The sequence below is a fragment of the Xiphias gladius genome, chromosome 7, assembly GCF_016859285.1.
Source record: "Xiphias gladius isolate SHS-SW01 ecotype Sanya breed wild chromosome 7, ASM1685928v1, whole genome shotgun sequence".
Lineage (NCBI taxonomy): Eukaryota > Metazoa > Chordata > Actinopteri > Istiophoriformes > Xiphiidae > Xiphias > Xiphias gladius.
This window is the reverse complement of record NC_053406.1, coordinates 11,228,996-11,242,481: the sequence shown is the minus strand read 5'-3', so window position 1 is coordinate 11,242,481 and position 13,486 is coordinate 11,228,996. Positions and strand designations below refer to the sequence as shown.

The 13,486-nt window shown below is 41.9% G+C and overlaps 1 protein-coding gene across 4 annotated transcripts in view; it reads left to right on the top strand.

Annotated features, from left to right (window-relative positions):
• The window catches only part of LOC120791488 (SPHK1 interactor, AKAP domain containing), a 116,570-nt gene that overhangs the window by 82,017 nt on the left and 21,067 nt on the right, over window positions 1–13,486 (top strand). For 3 of the 4 annotated variants that reach the window (XM_040129878.1, XM_040129875.1, XM_040129877.1), the window contains exons 3-4: window positions 9,346–9,448; window positions 10,813–10,923. In XM_040129878.1, the coding sequence (XP_039985812.1) occupies window positions 9,346–9,448; window positions 10,813–10,923 (214 nt within the window). Of the gene's footprint in view, window positions 1–6,984; window positions 7,024–9,345; window positions 9,449–10,812; window positions 10,924–13,486 lie in introns of those variants that run through there. The other variant, XM_040129876.1, reaches the window with a different exon arrangement.

The following is a 13,486-nucleotide window of genomic DNA, read 5'->3' as shown; positions in this document are numbered from 1 at the left end:
CTGTATTCTGAATATTTGACAGCTATATAAGGTCATATAAAAACTGACCAAGTGAATCAGAAGTCAATACAGTGAACTTGGGTGTCAATTTGCAACAGCAGTGACATTGAAAACATGGTTTGATTTCATGAAAACCTTATTTATTATAACTTTAAGTCCTAATTTAAAAAAAATGACAATGTCCGTTTTTTTATTTTATTGAAACACCTATAGCTATTTAACTTAAAAATGGATTCAAATGTATTTCAGTCAAATTCTTATATAAATATGAATGGGTTGATCCCTGGTCTTCCCTACTTCTCCACTCTTCCTGACTGAGGCAAATTGTGGCTTATCGTAAGTCCGGTTGATACCTTCACTTAATGCCGGCCTGAAGACAGGATTGTCCTCACCATATTATAGTATAATACTCTGTTGGTTTTACATTCATGCAGAGAACTTTTCAGAACTTTTCTTTGAGTACCTTTCGAACGTCAGTTTGTCAAGTATGACTTTAGTTGGGCTTGTTTTGGACTTTATTGATGGAGTTTAGAAAATTGGCTCAGGTAACACTGTGGTATAGAAAAAAAATATATATAGTATACAATTTACCAGTAGATTTCATATTTCATCATCATATTTCCTAGAATTTGTTCTTTTCTTAAAAGCAGCCTAATTTAAGTATTTGCTGTCATCATTTTATCAGAGCACTGCCCATCTTTACTTTACAACACAACCAAACCAATGTAAAATGTGAAATAGTTTCTGGGATGTTTACTGTATCTGAACTGCTGTGATCCAGACATCAAAGCAGAGATACATGAACTGAGCGCACTAACTGCAGGCTGGTCCCGAGCTTACTGACTTATTTTCATTTTGCTAAGACCTTTACTTATTTACTAACTGAAGCTTCGCTGTGAACCCACAGCCCTCCCCCGCTCCCCCCTCCTCTCACGTGATGTGTTTCTGTCTTGTAGTCAGTAACTAAATTAAAAATAGCCCCACTTTAACAGGGTTTTGACAGTGAGAGACCCTCTACTTCAGCTGATTCCCTTTTCATTTGGTTTTTACTCTCAGCTCCGTCAGATGTCTCCTCTCTGCTGATGAGAGCAGTCTTCGCTTTCATCTCCACTTTAGTTGTTCTTGCATCTTTTATTTTAAGAAAGTGTGCATGGATTAGTTTGCCCCCCACCCGCCACTACCACCACCACCACCAGAAAATCCTTTGGGTTAAGATGTGTGGAGGAAGACAGGGAGGATGATGAAAAGGAAGAACAAGATGGAAGAGGAGGCAGAGTAGACAAAAGAGAATAGAAAGAGGAGGAAGAGGCAGACAAGATAAGGAGGAGAAGAAAGTAAGAGGAAGTGGTGTGAAGAGCAAAAGGGGGGAAGCACTGAAGGAGTCAAAGGAGGATAAGAGAGCATCCTATTTTGTGTGTGTGTGTGTGTGTGTGTGTGTGTCAGACTAAACATCAGTGAAGTTTGACTCCTGTTGGTTTTTTTGGTTTTTAACATCCGCACAGCTTCATGTACAGCAGTTTGTGATGTATTTCTTCTTAGTTTGCTGTTACTGGTTGTTTATTATCAGTCTGTCAGCTCCTTATGAAAACACAAAAAGCCATTCATTGTTGCTATGCGACTGTTTAAAACTGTTTCAAACCAGCTTGAAGCCCTGCAATCTTCTGCTGGAAAGATTCAGTGCCGAAATCTTCAAAACCATCAGCATCCTGCATGCTGAATCTGAATGCAAAATGCATGAATGCCACACAGAGCACTTAGGAGACTTTTGCTTTCTATTTAGAATTTAGAAGCAAAGGCTAGAGGACGCCGCTCGTATGTAGGGAACTCCTCTGTCTGACTGTAATTCATACCTGTTAGTGGGGACATCACAGTCATGGCATTAACATGTTTTCTGTATTTTCATATCATCTGGGCAAGAAAAAACAACACGCATGTTAATGCACTCAGAAGATGTTGTGGTCAGAACGTGGTCCCATTGCCAGATCATTTTGGGGATGGTATGGCTCTCATTGTGAAGAGATCTCACCCAGGTGTGTATAATAGTTAAACTCGTGCAGTGTGACCACATGTTTACTGACTCCTCCTCTTCTGCCATCTTAAGATGCCCTGCAAAAGCTAAGAGTAATAGCAGTAGCTAGCAAGTCTTTCCTCGCAAACCTTTACTAAAAAATAAACAATGCCCGTCCATTACATTACTTCCCTTGACCTGGGACGTGCCGTGTTTGTTGACATATCCTCCAGCCCCACGTAACTAATTTACATATTGAAAATCAAGTTAACATGAACGCTTGTTAATATGAGGTGTAAATGTAAAGGCTGGTGGATTGGATGTCATTGCTGATATAATGTGCCCAGATAAAGATCACATAGCAGGTTTAAATGAGACCAGTTATTCAAAGTGAAACGAAATAAATCTCTGTAAGATTCGTACCTGATAAACTAGTTTGTACAATGTGTCGTCCAACTACTTCAAAAGACAAAAGAGTCCATACTTGCCCCGAATATCCACACTCGAAGATGGGGCTAAAAGCATGCCGTCAGCAGCAAGAAGATACAGCAGCAAGATACAACGGATCGTACAAAATGAGGACAACAGTGCACACTTTCTGTCCTCAAGGCCATTCGTGACGTTGAGCTCAGTTGTACGTGCAAGCATGACCAAAGAATGACTAGAGGGAGCTCTCAGGAGAAGTTGAAAGTCTGCCTACTGTCACAGCTCAGCATATAAGGCCAATTGCTGTTAGACTATCGAACAAGCGCTTGCTTTGAGGCATACTGCTTGTCTTGGGATGTGTGTTTGTTTCAGGAGAGTTTGAGTTTATCCTGAAAACACATGAATAAAATAGTCATCACTGGTTCACTGACTTGCCAAATAATTACATAAGAGTAGCGCAGAATGCATTCAGTGCATTCAACAGAGAATAAGACCAGTGAACTGTGACACATTCAGTCAGAATACATCACGTGAGATCAGCATTTAGGACTGTACTGTATATGCTGACCAATAAGTGCTACTGTAGGTAACAATTAGTATTGGCTTAGCGTGAGAATGAGCAATGAAGTGATTGGTGAGTACTTTTAAACACTGAGCAAAATCATTTATAAGCTAAAGTTTACATCTACATGCATGAACCACATCCATCTAAAATTTACAACAATTCAACTTAGAAATATCAGTAAATTTTTCGCACTTTTCTGCAGTGTCACCATGCAACTGATGTAAATTCAGGATCTTTCTTATCGGTTGTGGTGATTAAATGTGCCTCATCTCGTACTGTAATGTGCAAAAATACTATCCAACACAACTTCCCATAAAAAAGTCGCTGGCTTTGTGGTGATGCTATTATACCATCACGCTCTTAACTCTGATCCTGCATCTATATTTAGACGATGCAGGTGATAGAGGGGGATTGTGGTGGTATTCTATTCGGGTCACCTTTTAAGGTCACTCATGCACATCGGCAAACAGAGAAAGCTGAGAGATGATGTGGGAGTTTCTTTTCTGCCAAAACCACAATACTTTCCAGCTCCAATAACTCAAACTTCATATTCTTTGCTGTCTTGTACACAGGATTATACTGAAGTTACAGGCTACTTGATCAAAACTGCAACCAGCAACATTACAGATTAATTAAATTCAGTAAACCCACCCCTGACCTTACCTTCAGATTGCTTACAACATTGACAATTTTTTATTTTTTTTATTTTTTTTACAGAAAAAGAGAACAGGTCCACTGTATCACCTATGCATATGGTACATATGGTATATGGTATAATATACATTTATATATGTTTTTTTAATTATTTTAATTTTTATATTCAAAACAGCTTTTCTACCACACAAAGTCTGACATTTTACACGTTTTTGTGTTTAGCATATAGAACACACATACATGCCATGTCATACATATCCCATCGATGTTCTTGTGTTTGAGGTGGTTTTAGTATTTACATTCATGAATCCTGATGCAGTCAGAGTAAAGCAGATGATGGAGGATGATGACATTTCTGTTTAGTTTGTCTGAAAAGGGTTTTCAGACATACAGAAGCCTCTGAGAAACAGAAAACTTGATGATTCGGTGTGTTACATACGCATGCTTTTGTTGTTTACACTGGTGCTTATACGATAAGTCTGGCTGTGGTGAGTCTAAAGTTCTTTACCCTGCTGATACTTTGATTTCAGTCATTCTTTGCTCTGTAGCTGCATGGTACGGAAGATGTGAAAAATTTATTTGGGTTTCTTTTTTATTTTTTTTACAATTCTGAATTCAGAATTGTAAAAAAAAAAATGTTGAATTGTTTAAAAAAAAAAAAAAAAGTTCAATTGTAAAACAAAATATATAAATATATATATTATTTCTTCCCCAAATACATTTTTCACATGTGGCCCTAATCCTCTTCCACACTCTTTATGTTTTTAAAATGTTAAAACAGGTATTTGTTCTATCGTTATGTCCCTGTTAAAAAGTACATTTTGCTTTGTTGGCACCTCATTCTAATCAATTTCAATGAAATAATCAGCTGGAAAAGCAGTTTTCCTCAGTGGAGAAGCAGGAAATCAGGTGGTATAGAACATAATCCTTTAGGGCGTGAACAGTTTGTGAGAATGGGTGACTAATGCAGGACTTCTGCCGTTTACTCTATATCAGAATCTGTAATGAAAGATTTGGGTGAAACTGGCTGAGCTAGCCAAAGTCATATACTCAGTGTGGACTTTGAGCATTTTGAATTAATAATTACATTCACAAACACAGTATATATGAATTAGGAAATGTATTACATTTAAATGTTTAAGTGTTTTGTAAACACACGTGTCCTCTGTGGGCTACATTGCTACACAGAGATTGCCATCGCAGAAACTGGGTTTTGATATTGTTCGGAGGCGAATGAAAGCAAAGGGCGTCTAGAGGGAGAGAAATCACGTGGGGGCTAATAAGTGCATTTAAAAATCTATTTTCTTTGAGGTAGAGGGCATGCTGAAAATAAGCAGTCCCTTTGGCAGAAATGATCCTTTCAGCAGTGTGAAGGCATACACTTTAGCCACCATCGTCTTCCACAAATGCACCATTTGTCTCTCTCTCTCTCGCTCTCATGCACACTCACAACCACACATACAGATCTCACCAGGACCCCCTGCTTTCTCTCTATACCCGCTTGGCTTGAATATCCACCATGTTCCTCATTCTCTGCCCACCACTTCACTATTCCCCAAATACAGTCTCGGTGGGATAATCGAGAACTGAAGGTCACGACTCTTTGGTTTTTTTGGGTTTTTTTGCTGACCTCCCTAATGGACCAAGGAAGGAGATTTTCCTCTAACCATCGGATACACAGAATGTAGATATTATTCTCTGTAGGCTCACTTACTGCTTAAGATGACTGAGATGAGGGCTGCCTGGAGCGGCAGTTGGGAATCTAGTGGGGGGGGGTGTTGTGTGTGTTTGTGTGTGTGTGTGTGTTTGGTTTTTTTGTGTTCGAGTTCAGAGGGTTCTCAGTAAAAGGATGCAAGCTTTTATTTTTAAGGGTATCATAGAATTTTATTTTTTGAGAGGGTATTTGGGAAGGGTATTCATTCACTGAGCGCTGATACTTCCACCTTAAGATTCTGACTACCAACGACCAATTTTTCACTTGCCAAATCATAAAATTGACTAAGTAGCTCATTAATTTACTAACTTATTTATAACAATAAGAAAACAAAGATGAAATACAACTAGCCTATTAGGTAGTTAGCTGATCAGTAACAAGAAATTGCACTAGAGAAATGCGAAAAATGGTTTGAGGTAGAATAGAAACAATGAGAGCATTACACTCACTCTAACTATACCACAGAAGAAACACAGGAGACTTTGATATTTCCATGGAGACTGCTCCCTGATGGTGTCTAAGTTTATCCCCTATAGCTTGATCACGCACACAGTAACAGTTGGCAGGTCTGCTTTACCTTTGCTGATAAATGAGCACTTGAAGTGTGCTGATAGATGTGTCTGTTTCCATGTGCTCATTGAGGGTTAAAGGAGCGAAAGGCAGGGTCAAGCATAAAATCTGTTGCACTGTCCTAGTGTTACAACGGGAGGTGGAGCGCCTGAATGAACAGACGCGACAATGAGAGTGACTGAGAGTGAAATTCACACGCAGCTGAAAGTCAGAAAGGGCTGCAGGTGAAAACAGGAGAGTCTGTGTCATATCAAAGCCTGGATTTCTTTCCATCTGTACAGATCATGTGACTGATATGTTTCAGCTGTGATGAAGATTTTTTAATTTACTTTTATTTTTATTTTTTAGCCTATTAATTAATTCCCTACTTCACTTATGTTGCTGCCTGTGCTGTTGGGGCTCTTTCTCCATTGCAGCCTATGCATTTCCACTGTCTCATACAGTACCTGCCTGTCTTTATCAGTCTTCAGTGATCAATTCATTTATTAGCCTTCAGTCTACCGTAACCAAGGGGTTGCACTGTAAGTGGTTAACTTGGTTTATTGTGCAGTGCATTGGTAGCAAAACAACTGCGTCCGTGTGCGCGTGCCTCTGTTTGTACACGTGCGTGTGGGTCAACATGCGCGCGCACTGCCCATGTCCATGCCCTTGCCCGCGTCTTCCGGCTCATCGCGTTTGATCCAAGCGGGGCTCCAGATCCTGCTCTCAGCACTCGGCGGACAGACGCGCAGAGCAAGCAGTGGAGTGCTGCTGCTGCTGCTGCTGCTGCTGCTGCTGCTGCACATGCAGATGCTGATGCTGATGCTGATGCTGATACCGCGGGGCTCACTTCATCACAGTCCTCCTCCAGTCTGAAGCAGTGTGGGATTCCTTCGGTGCTCGATCAGGGAGGATCATCTGGACCCGAGAGCGTCCCGGGGACAATTACGCGCAGAGGCGCTCGGCTGTACCTCTCCCTGTCCCGCTGTCCCCACGGAGGAAATAATCACACCGCTTGAGGACAGTTTGCCTTTATTTATTTTTTCCACTCATTTATTTATTTTGTAATAGAATGGCAGGCGCAAAGTGCCTTCTGAAAACGCCGAGGTAAGAGACTGCTTGTTCTGCCGGGTTAAAAAATAAAATAAAAAAAATCTCGATGAGCATGGTCGCATATTTCCAAACGAAATCAACATAATCTCTATCGGCACTGAAACTGTATGTCTATTCAGTAGTGAAGATCTACTTTATAGGGTTTTTGATGCATCTGTGGTGTCATCTTAATATTTGTCCTCAATATTCCACACATGGATTTGCTGTGATATTTGAAGCACCGTTTTACAATAGTATAGTATTTTAGGTGTTTCTACAAAAAGCACTGGAATGAAATAGGTGCAAGGTGGCAGCGCCACAGTGTCTTTCATGTTGTATTGGATCAAAGCGTAGTGATCATTTTGACTGTGAAAGTGTGTTCGTTTGTGTTTAGCGCACCGAAATCCACGCAGAGCCTTGCAGCAAAGCTGCTTCCACAATAGACTGTCCGTGTTCGTGCGGTAAACAAGATACTTCAGCTTCGCCTGGTCTGACCGATAGAAACGTGTGGCGGGGAGGAAAAGCGGACATCGGTCACCCACAAATGTTCAGGTTTCACATCTCAGTTTGCCTCTTAAGAAGCTTCAGTCCTTTCTGACTATTCCCCCCCCCCCCCCGCTGATCGATACCAACGAAAGCTAAAGTTAGAGGCTTCTTCAGTCTTCAGGACCTAAACTTTCCACCCAGATGCTTTGGTCCAGTTCAACGCTTTCCAAAGCGGTTAAATCTGAAGACCGTGCCACCAAAAGTTGCCTGCTTGTGCACCGGTAAACTGGCCTGCTGGCGAGATCCTCAACCGCACAGGCTTTCAACGGGCGGACCGGGGGGCTGTCCTTGAAAGCCGGACGCTTCAGGGGTTAATTGTGTCCTCGGATCAGGCTTGTGCCTGCTGGGTACCTGGGGCCCCGGGCGCACGAGAGCGCAGCGACCTGTCAGTCATCACGGTGTCGTGATGGAGAGGTCGTTAAGCGCGTAGATTAGAGAGGACAAATCTGTCCCGCTGGTCGTCTTCAGATTTCTGCTAAAATCACTCAACATGGGCATGAACACCACAGACAACAGTGTTTTTCACCTCCATTTTTTTTTTTTACAGTGTCATTCGCTTCCAATTTTCTGCATGCATCCAACATATTCACCGCAGAATCATTGCCTGTGTGTGTGTCTGTGTGTCTGTGTGTGCGTGTGTGTGTCGGATGGGTGTTCTGGTGTGTGCCTCGCAGATACAGCAGCCTATTTAAAGCACATCACATCTACTTATCTCCAGTAGCCTACATCATATTTTTTTTCCCAGTGTGTCCAGCCATTCACTGCAAACTCACTTTTCCTGTGACACAGTTATTTACATCAGACATGTTCATTAACAGCAAATGGACACAGTTGTGTGATCCCTCGGGGCTTTCAAAATGGAATGCTTTTAAATTCGCTTTGAAATATGTGGATTACAGAAAAAAAAACAGCTGCTCCTATTTAAATATGCATCGCCAGCCTCTTTATTTTCCAAATTGATCCTCATTAATGCCATTCCAGATAAGCTTCGATTTGGCTTATCTCAGTGAAAGCATGCATGGTGGATAATGACGCCTTTCTGGGATTTTTGAGTTTTGAGTTTTTCCGGCTCACCGTAGTCTGAGAGACATCACTACGGTTTGTTGAATAATTTTTTTTCTTCTGCACCAAATGAAGGTCACATGTTGCATTTCCCCTGGTTGTCCTGCTTTAATCCGCTGTCGCCATTGCTGTCAAAGTCAAATTTCATGATTTGGCAAAGTGGTCGTGGATTTTTGACGCTTAAATGCTTAGTTGCATACAGTATGTGTGTGATATCTGTTTCACACACGTACATTTATTTTCTCATACAGAAAATGGGAACTTGCTGCAGGCTCTCTTGAAAACATGCATTCTGCAAAACGCTGCAATTCACTAATGGGTCCAGCATGCAGTGGGCTTTGCCTTCATGCTAGGGAGAGTCTGTGTCCTAGTGTATTTATGCTATTTATGCAGAGAGAGAAGACATCACAGACATTACTAAAGAAACGTATTAGTGCAATACAATCGCTTCCAATAAATAATAAAGTGATAAAAAAGGTTTTGACATTGAAAGACCAACACCTAAAACTCTTTGCACTCTTCAATAAATAATGGGAAATATCACCTTGGTTGGCCATAAAGTGCCACATGCTGTACAGTATGAACAAATGTGACAGGCAATGGGCTGCTCCAGTCAGAGCAGAGATGACCCGTCTTTCCTGATCCCAGACTTTTTACAAAGGGAGGTGTTGAGCATTTGACAAGAACCTGCTCTGACAAAGTCAACTCTGTGCCCTTTTTGCCTTGCAGTAACTTCCAGTCGTCTGCCATGTTTGAAGGCTCAGAGTCTGTCGAGGTGGAGGGAGGCAGCATAGACAGCACAGTGGCCTCATCCATCAGCGCCTGTAAGAAGGTAACAACGGAGCTGGGTCTCGTGTGTTTGTGTTGGGATGGAAGTCTATATCTATCTACGTTCGTCCCCCTGTATGTCTGCTTTATGACCGCTTCTGTACCACTTCTTCATTTTGTTTTTTCCTCATTTCATGTGCCTGTGCACCTTTCCGTCATATCTGTCTCCTTGTCACTATATCTGTTTGTGTGTTTCCAGCGGTGCAAGAGATTTTCATTTCCTCCCCCGGGGTGCCAGTGACACCCAGGGGTCGTGTAATAAGCGGAAAAGCCAGGCACTTGGGTCAGCCCAGTAGATTTATCATCTCCAGGTGCCAAAGAGACAGGAGGGGAAATAGTACAGATCAGTGGGCTGAGGTGGAGGCTAGATTGAATTTCCTTTCAGAGAGTGTATGGCTCTATTTGTGTGTGAGCCCCCTTCTATATGTGTATGTGTGCAGGTGGATTCACTGGTGTGTGCTCCTAATTAGCCTACTGTTCATGATCTTAACTGACGTCCACTCCAGTGTCCTGTCGAGACACAAGGCAACGACTTCGTTATAATTGGGCCACGGGCTCCGCTGACCTGTGCCAGTGGACTTTGATATGATCGCTCTCGGCGAGATTCGATGAGTCTACGTCACCTTTACCTGGCTGAGGGCCTGCACAGATGGTCTATTCCTGGGGGTGCAAGCATAAGGGGGCGTGATTTGTCACTAAAAATACACAGTGGGATGAGAGAACAACGCACAGGCAATATCTGTCAAAGTAACTGCATAAGAATTATTTTATTTATAGCATGTGATTTTGATCTTTTACTTGCTGTGCTTTGGTAGTACAAACTGTTTTATATGGTCAAATCCTGTCACTGTGATAAGCATCGAGGGAATGTTTAGGTTCATCATTGTAAATAAATTTGCGTTGTAAATGGGTTATTATTAAAGCAGGAAAGTCAATAGTCTATGACAAATGAGTATCAGTCAGCAACAGACTTTTTTGTCATTGACAAAAGCAGCTGTTTGACGGAATGTTTCATACAAAAAAGCCTTCATTAAAGTGTCTCCCCAGGAAGGAGACAATAACCATTTTGTGTATATAATGTGCAGTGTCTGGTTAGTTGACAGATTATTGATCCTTCGCTGCGAACACTTATCCTGAAGTAAAGGTTCTGGAGAAAGGTCAATTGATCCCATCAACCAGAGGGAGAAACACAGAGACCGGCAGATGAAAGTTATTGGGTGACTCAGAGGGTGCGTGTGTGTGTTCATGTGCGTGCGTGCGTGCGTGCGTGTGTGTGTGTGTGGAGTCATACAGTATCCTCCATGTGTGTCCCTGTGTGGTGTGATTTCAGTGCTGCTGCACCTGAGCAGGGTTATCTTTGTGCTGCAGGTGCTGTGCAGTAACAGTGTGCTGGACTCGTCCGAGTACTGGCTGAGGAATGAGAAAGCTCTGTGCAGACTGGGCCTGCTGGATGACGACACGGAGGGCAGCGGCACCATGGTGAGTAGCATACTGCAGGGGATAAGACCTGCGCGCACTTTGGGCAGAAAAGATGGACCAAGTCACTTCTAGTGTAGAGTCTTAGAGCTGCAGGAGGTATGTTTGTGGCCTCAAACGACGGTTAGGTAATGGTTTGAATTTTGAGGCTAAAATGATTTGAGATGGCATCTAAAACCAGCCCTCTCTTCAGTCTGCTTCCTCTGAGTGGCTTGTAGGCATGGAGACGGTGAAAAAAAGTGTTCATGCAACAGGTTCTTGGTGCCTCATTGCTGCTATTTAGCTGACAGTTTTTGCTCATAAGGTTTGATGCTTTAAAAAAACAAAACTTAAGTAATAGTGAAATGATACAAACACAAAATGTACCCCAGAAACAATTCACTAATATTTGGTTGCAGAACCTTTGGCAACAATGACAACCTCTAAATATTTCTTGCAGCCATCTAGAAGCTTCTTGCACCTGTCTGCTGGTAGTTTCTGCCACTCATCCATTGCTATGCGTTCAAGCTCTTTTAAGTTTGCAGGAGTCCCTTTTGCAATCGCAGATTTCAGCTCTCTCCAAAGGTTTTCAATGGGATTTACATCAGGACTCAATGCTGACCAGTTTAAAACAGTCCGGCTTTTCCGTTTCAACCATTCTTTTCAGCTGCTTGATGTGTGCTTTGGGTTGTTGTCCTGCTGAAAGACCCAAGACCTTTGCCTTAAACAAAGTTTTCTCATGCAGGGTAACACATTTCACTCTAAAATGCCTTGGTAATCTTCGGATTTCATCAGTCCTTTGATGCATTCAATGCCTCTAGTGCCAGAGGCAGCAAAGCAGCCCCACAGCTTGATATAACCTCCACCATGTTTTACTGTAGGTAGGTTGTTCTTTTCCTTATTAGCTTCATTTTGTTGCCTAGAAACAAACTGATGCACTGCATTCCCAAATAGCTCTACTTTGGTTTATCCGGCCATTGAAAATTATCCAAGAAAGACTGTGGCTTATATGTAAAAGTGTTTGAAAACATTAGTCTTGCCTTTTTGAGCCTTTCTTTCATTAGTGGTGTGCTCCTTCGCCTTCGCCCATTGAGCCCTACTTAGTTTAGTGTGCAGCGTATGGAACAGGCTTGAACCACCACTCCAGATTGCTCCAGGTCAGCCTGAAGCTCTTTAGATGTCTTGCCTGGTTTTTATGATGGTTATTTGAGCTGACATAGAGAGGCAGAAACTTTTACATCTTGTTATCAAATTTTCTGATTCAAAGTACTGAGCTTTTGGTGATAAGCTAATTTATTTGACTATTATGGTACTATACAGTGGCATGAAAAAGTTTGGGCACCCTTGGTCAAAATTTCTTTTACTGTGAATAATTAAGTTAATAGAAGATGAACTAATTTCAAAAAGGCATAAAGTTAAAGATGAAACATTATTTTCAACATTTTAAGCAAAATTAGTGTGTTTTTGTTTTTTTGTTTTTTTTTTAAATAATTTTCGAGTGACAAAAGGTAAGGGGCACCATACAACAGTCTGGGCACTCTATGAGATTTCAGCTCTCCAATAACTTTTACCAGGGTCACAGACCTTATTTAGCTTGTCAGGGCCATGGCTTGTTCACAATCATCATTATAAAAGGCCAGGTGATGCTCCTCTAAGCAACTGCCTAGTACTCTGAAAATTAACCTGATTGATCACCACAAAGCAGGAGAAGGCTGTACATGGATAGCAAAGTGTTTTCAGGTCGCCGTTTCCTTAGTTCATAATGTAATTAGGAAAGGGAAGTGAACAGGAACGGTGGGGGTCAAGTTGAGGTCTGGAAGACCAAGAAAACTTTCTGAGAGAACCGCTATCAGGATTGCTAGAAAGGCAAATCAAAACCCCTGTTTGACTTCAAAAAACCTTCAGGAAGATTTAGCAGACTCTGGAGCGGTGGTGCACTGTTCTACTGTGCAGCGACACCTGTACAAATATGACCTTCATGGAAGAGTCATCAGAAGAAAACTTTTCCTTTGTCTTCACCACAAAATTCAGCGTCAGATGTTTCCGAAGGCACATCTAAACAAGCCTGCATTTTGGAAACAAGTCCTACAGACTGATGAAGTTAAAATAGAACCAAAGGTATGTTTGGAGAAAAAAAGGTAATAGAATTTGATGGAATGACCACCTCTCCAGCTGTTAATGACGGGGGTGGATCGATCATGCTTTGGGCTTGTGTTGCAGTACCAGTGGCACAAGGAACATTTCACTGGTGGAGGGAAGAGTGGATTCAATTAAATAACAGCAAACTCTGGGAGCAAACATCACACCATCAGTAAAAAAGCGAGGGTTGTTTAAGAGGAAAGTTTCCTATAACAGGGTAATGATCCTAAACACACCTCAAAATCCACAATGGACTATCTCAAGAGGTGTAAGCTGAAAGTTTTACCATGGCCCTCATAGTCCCCTGAGCTCAACATCATGGAAAATCTGTGCATAGACCACAGAAGAGCAGTGCATGCAAGACGGCCCAAGAATCTCACAGAACTAGGAGCTTTTTCCCTAGAAGAATGGGCAAAAATCCCTCAAAGAGGAACTGAGGGACTCCTAG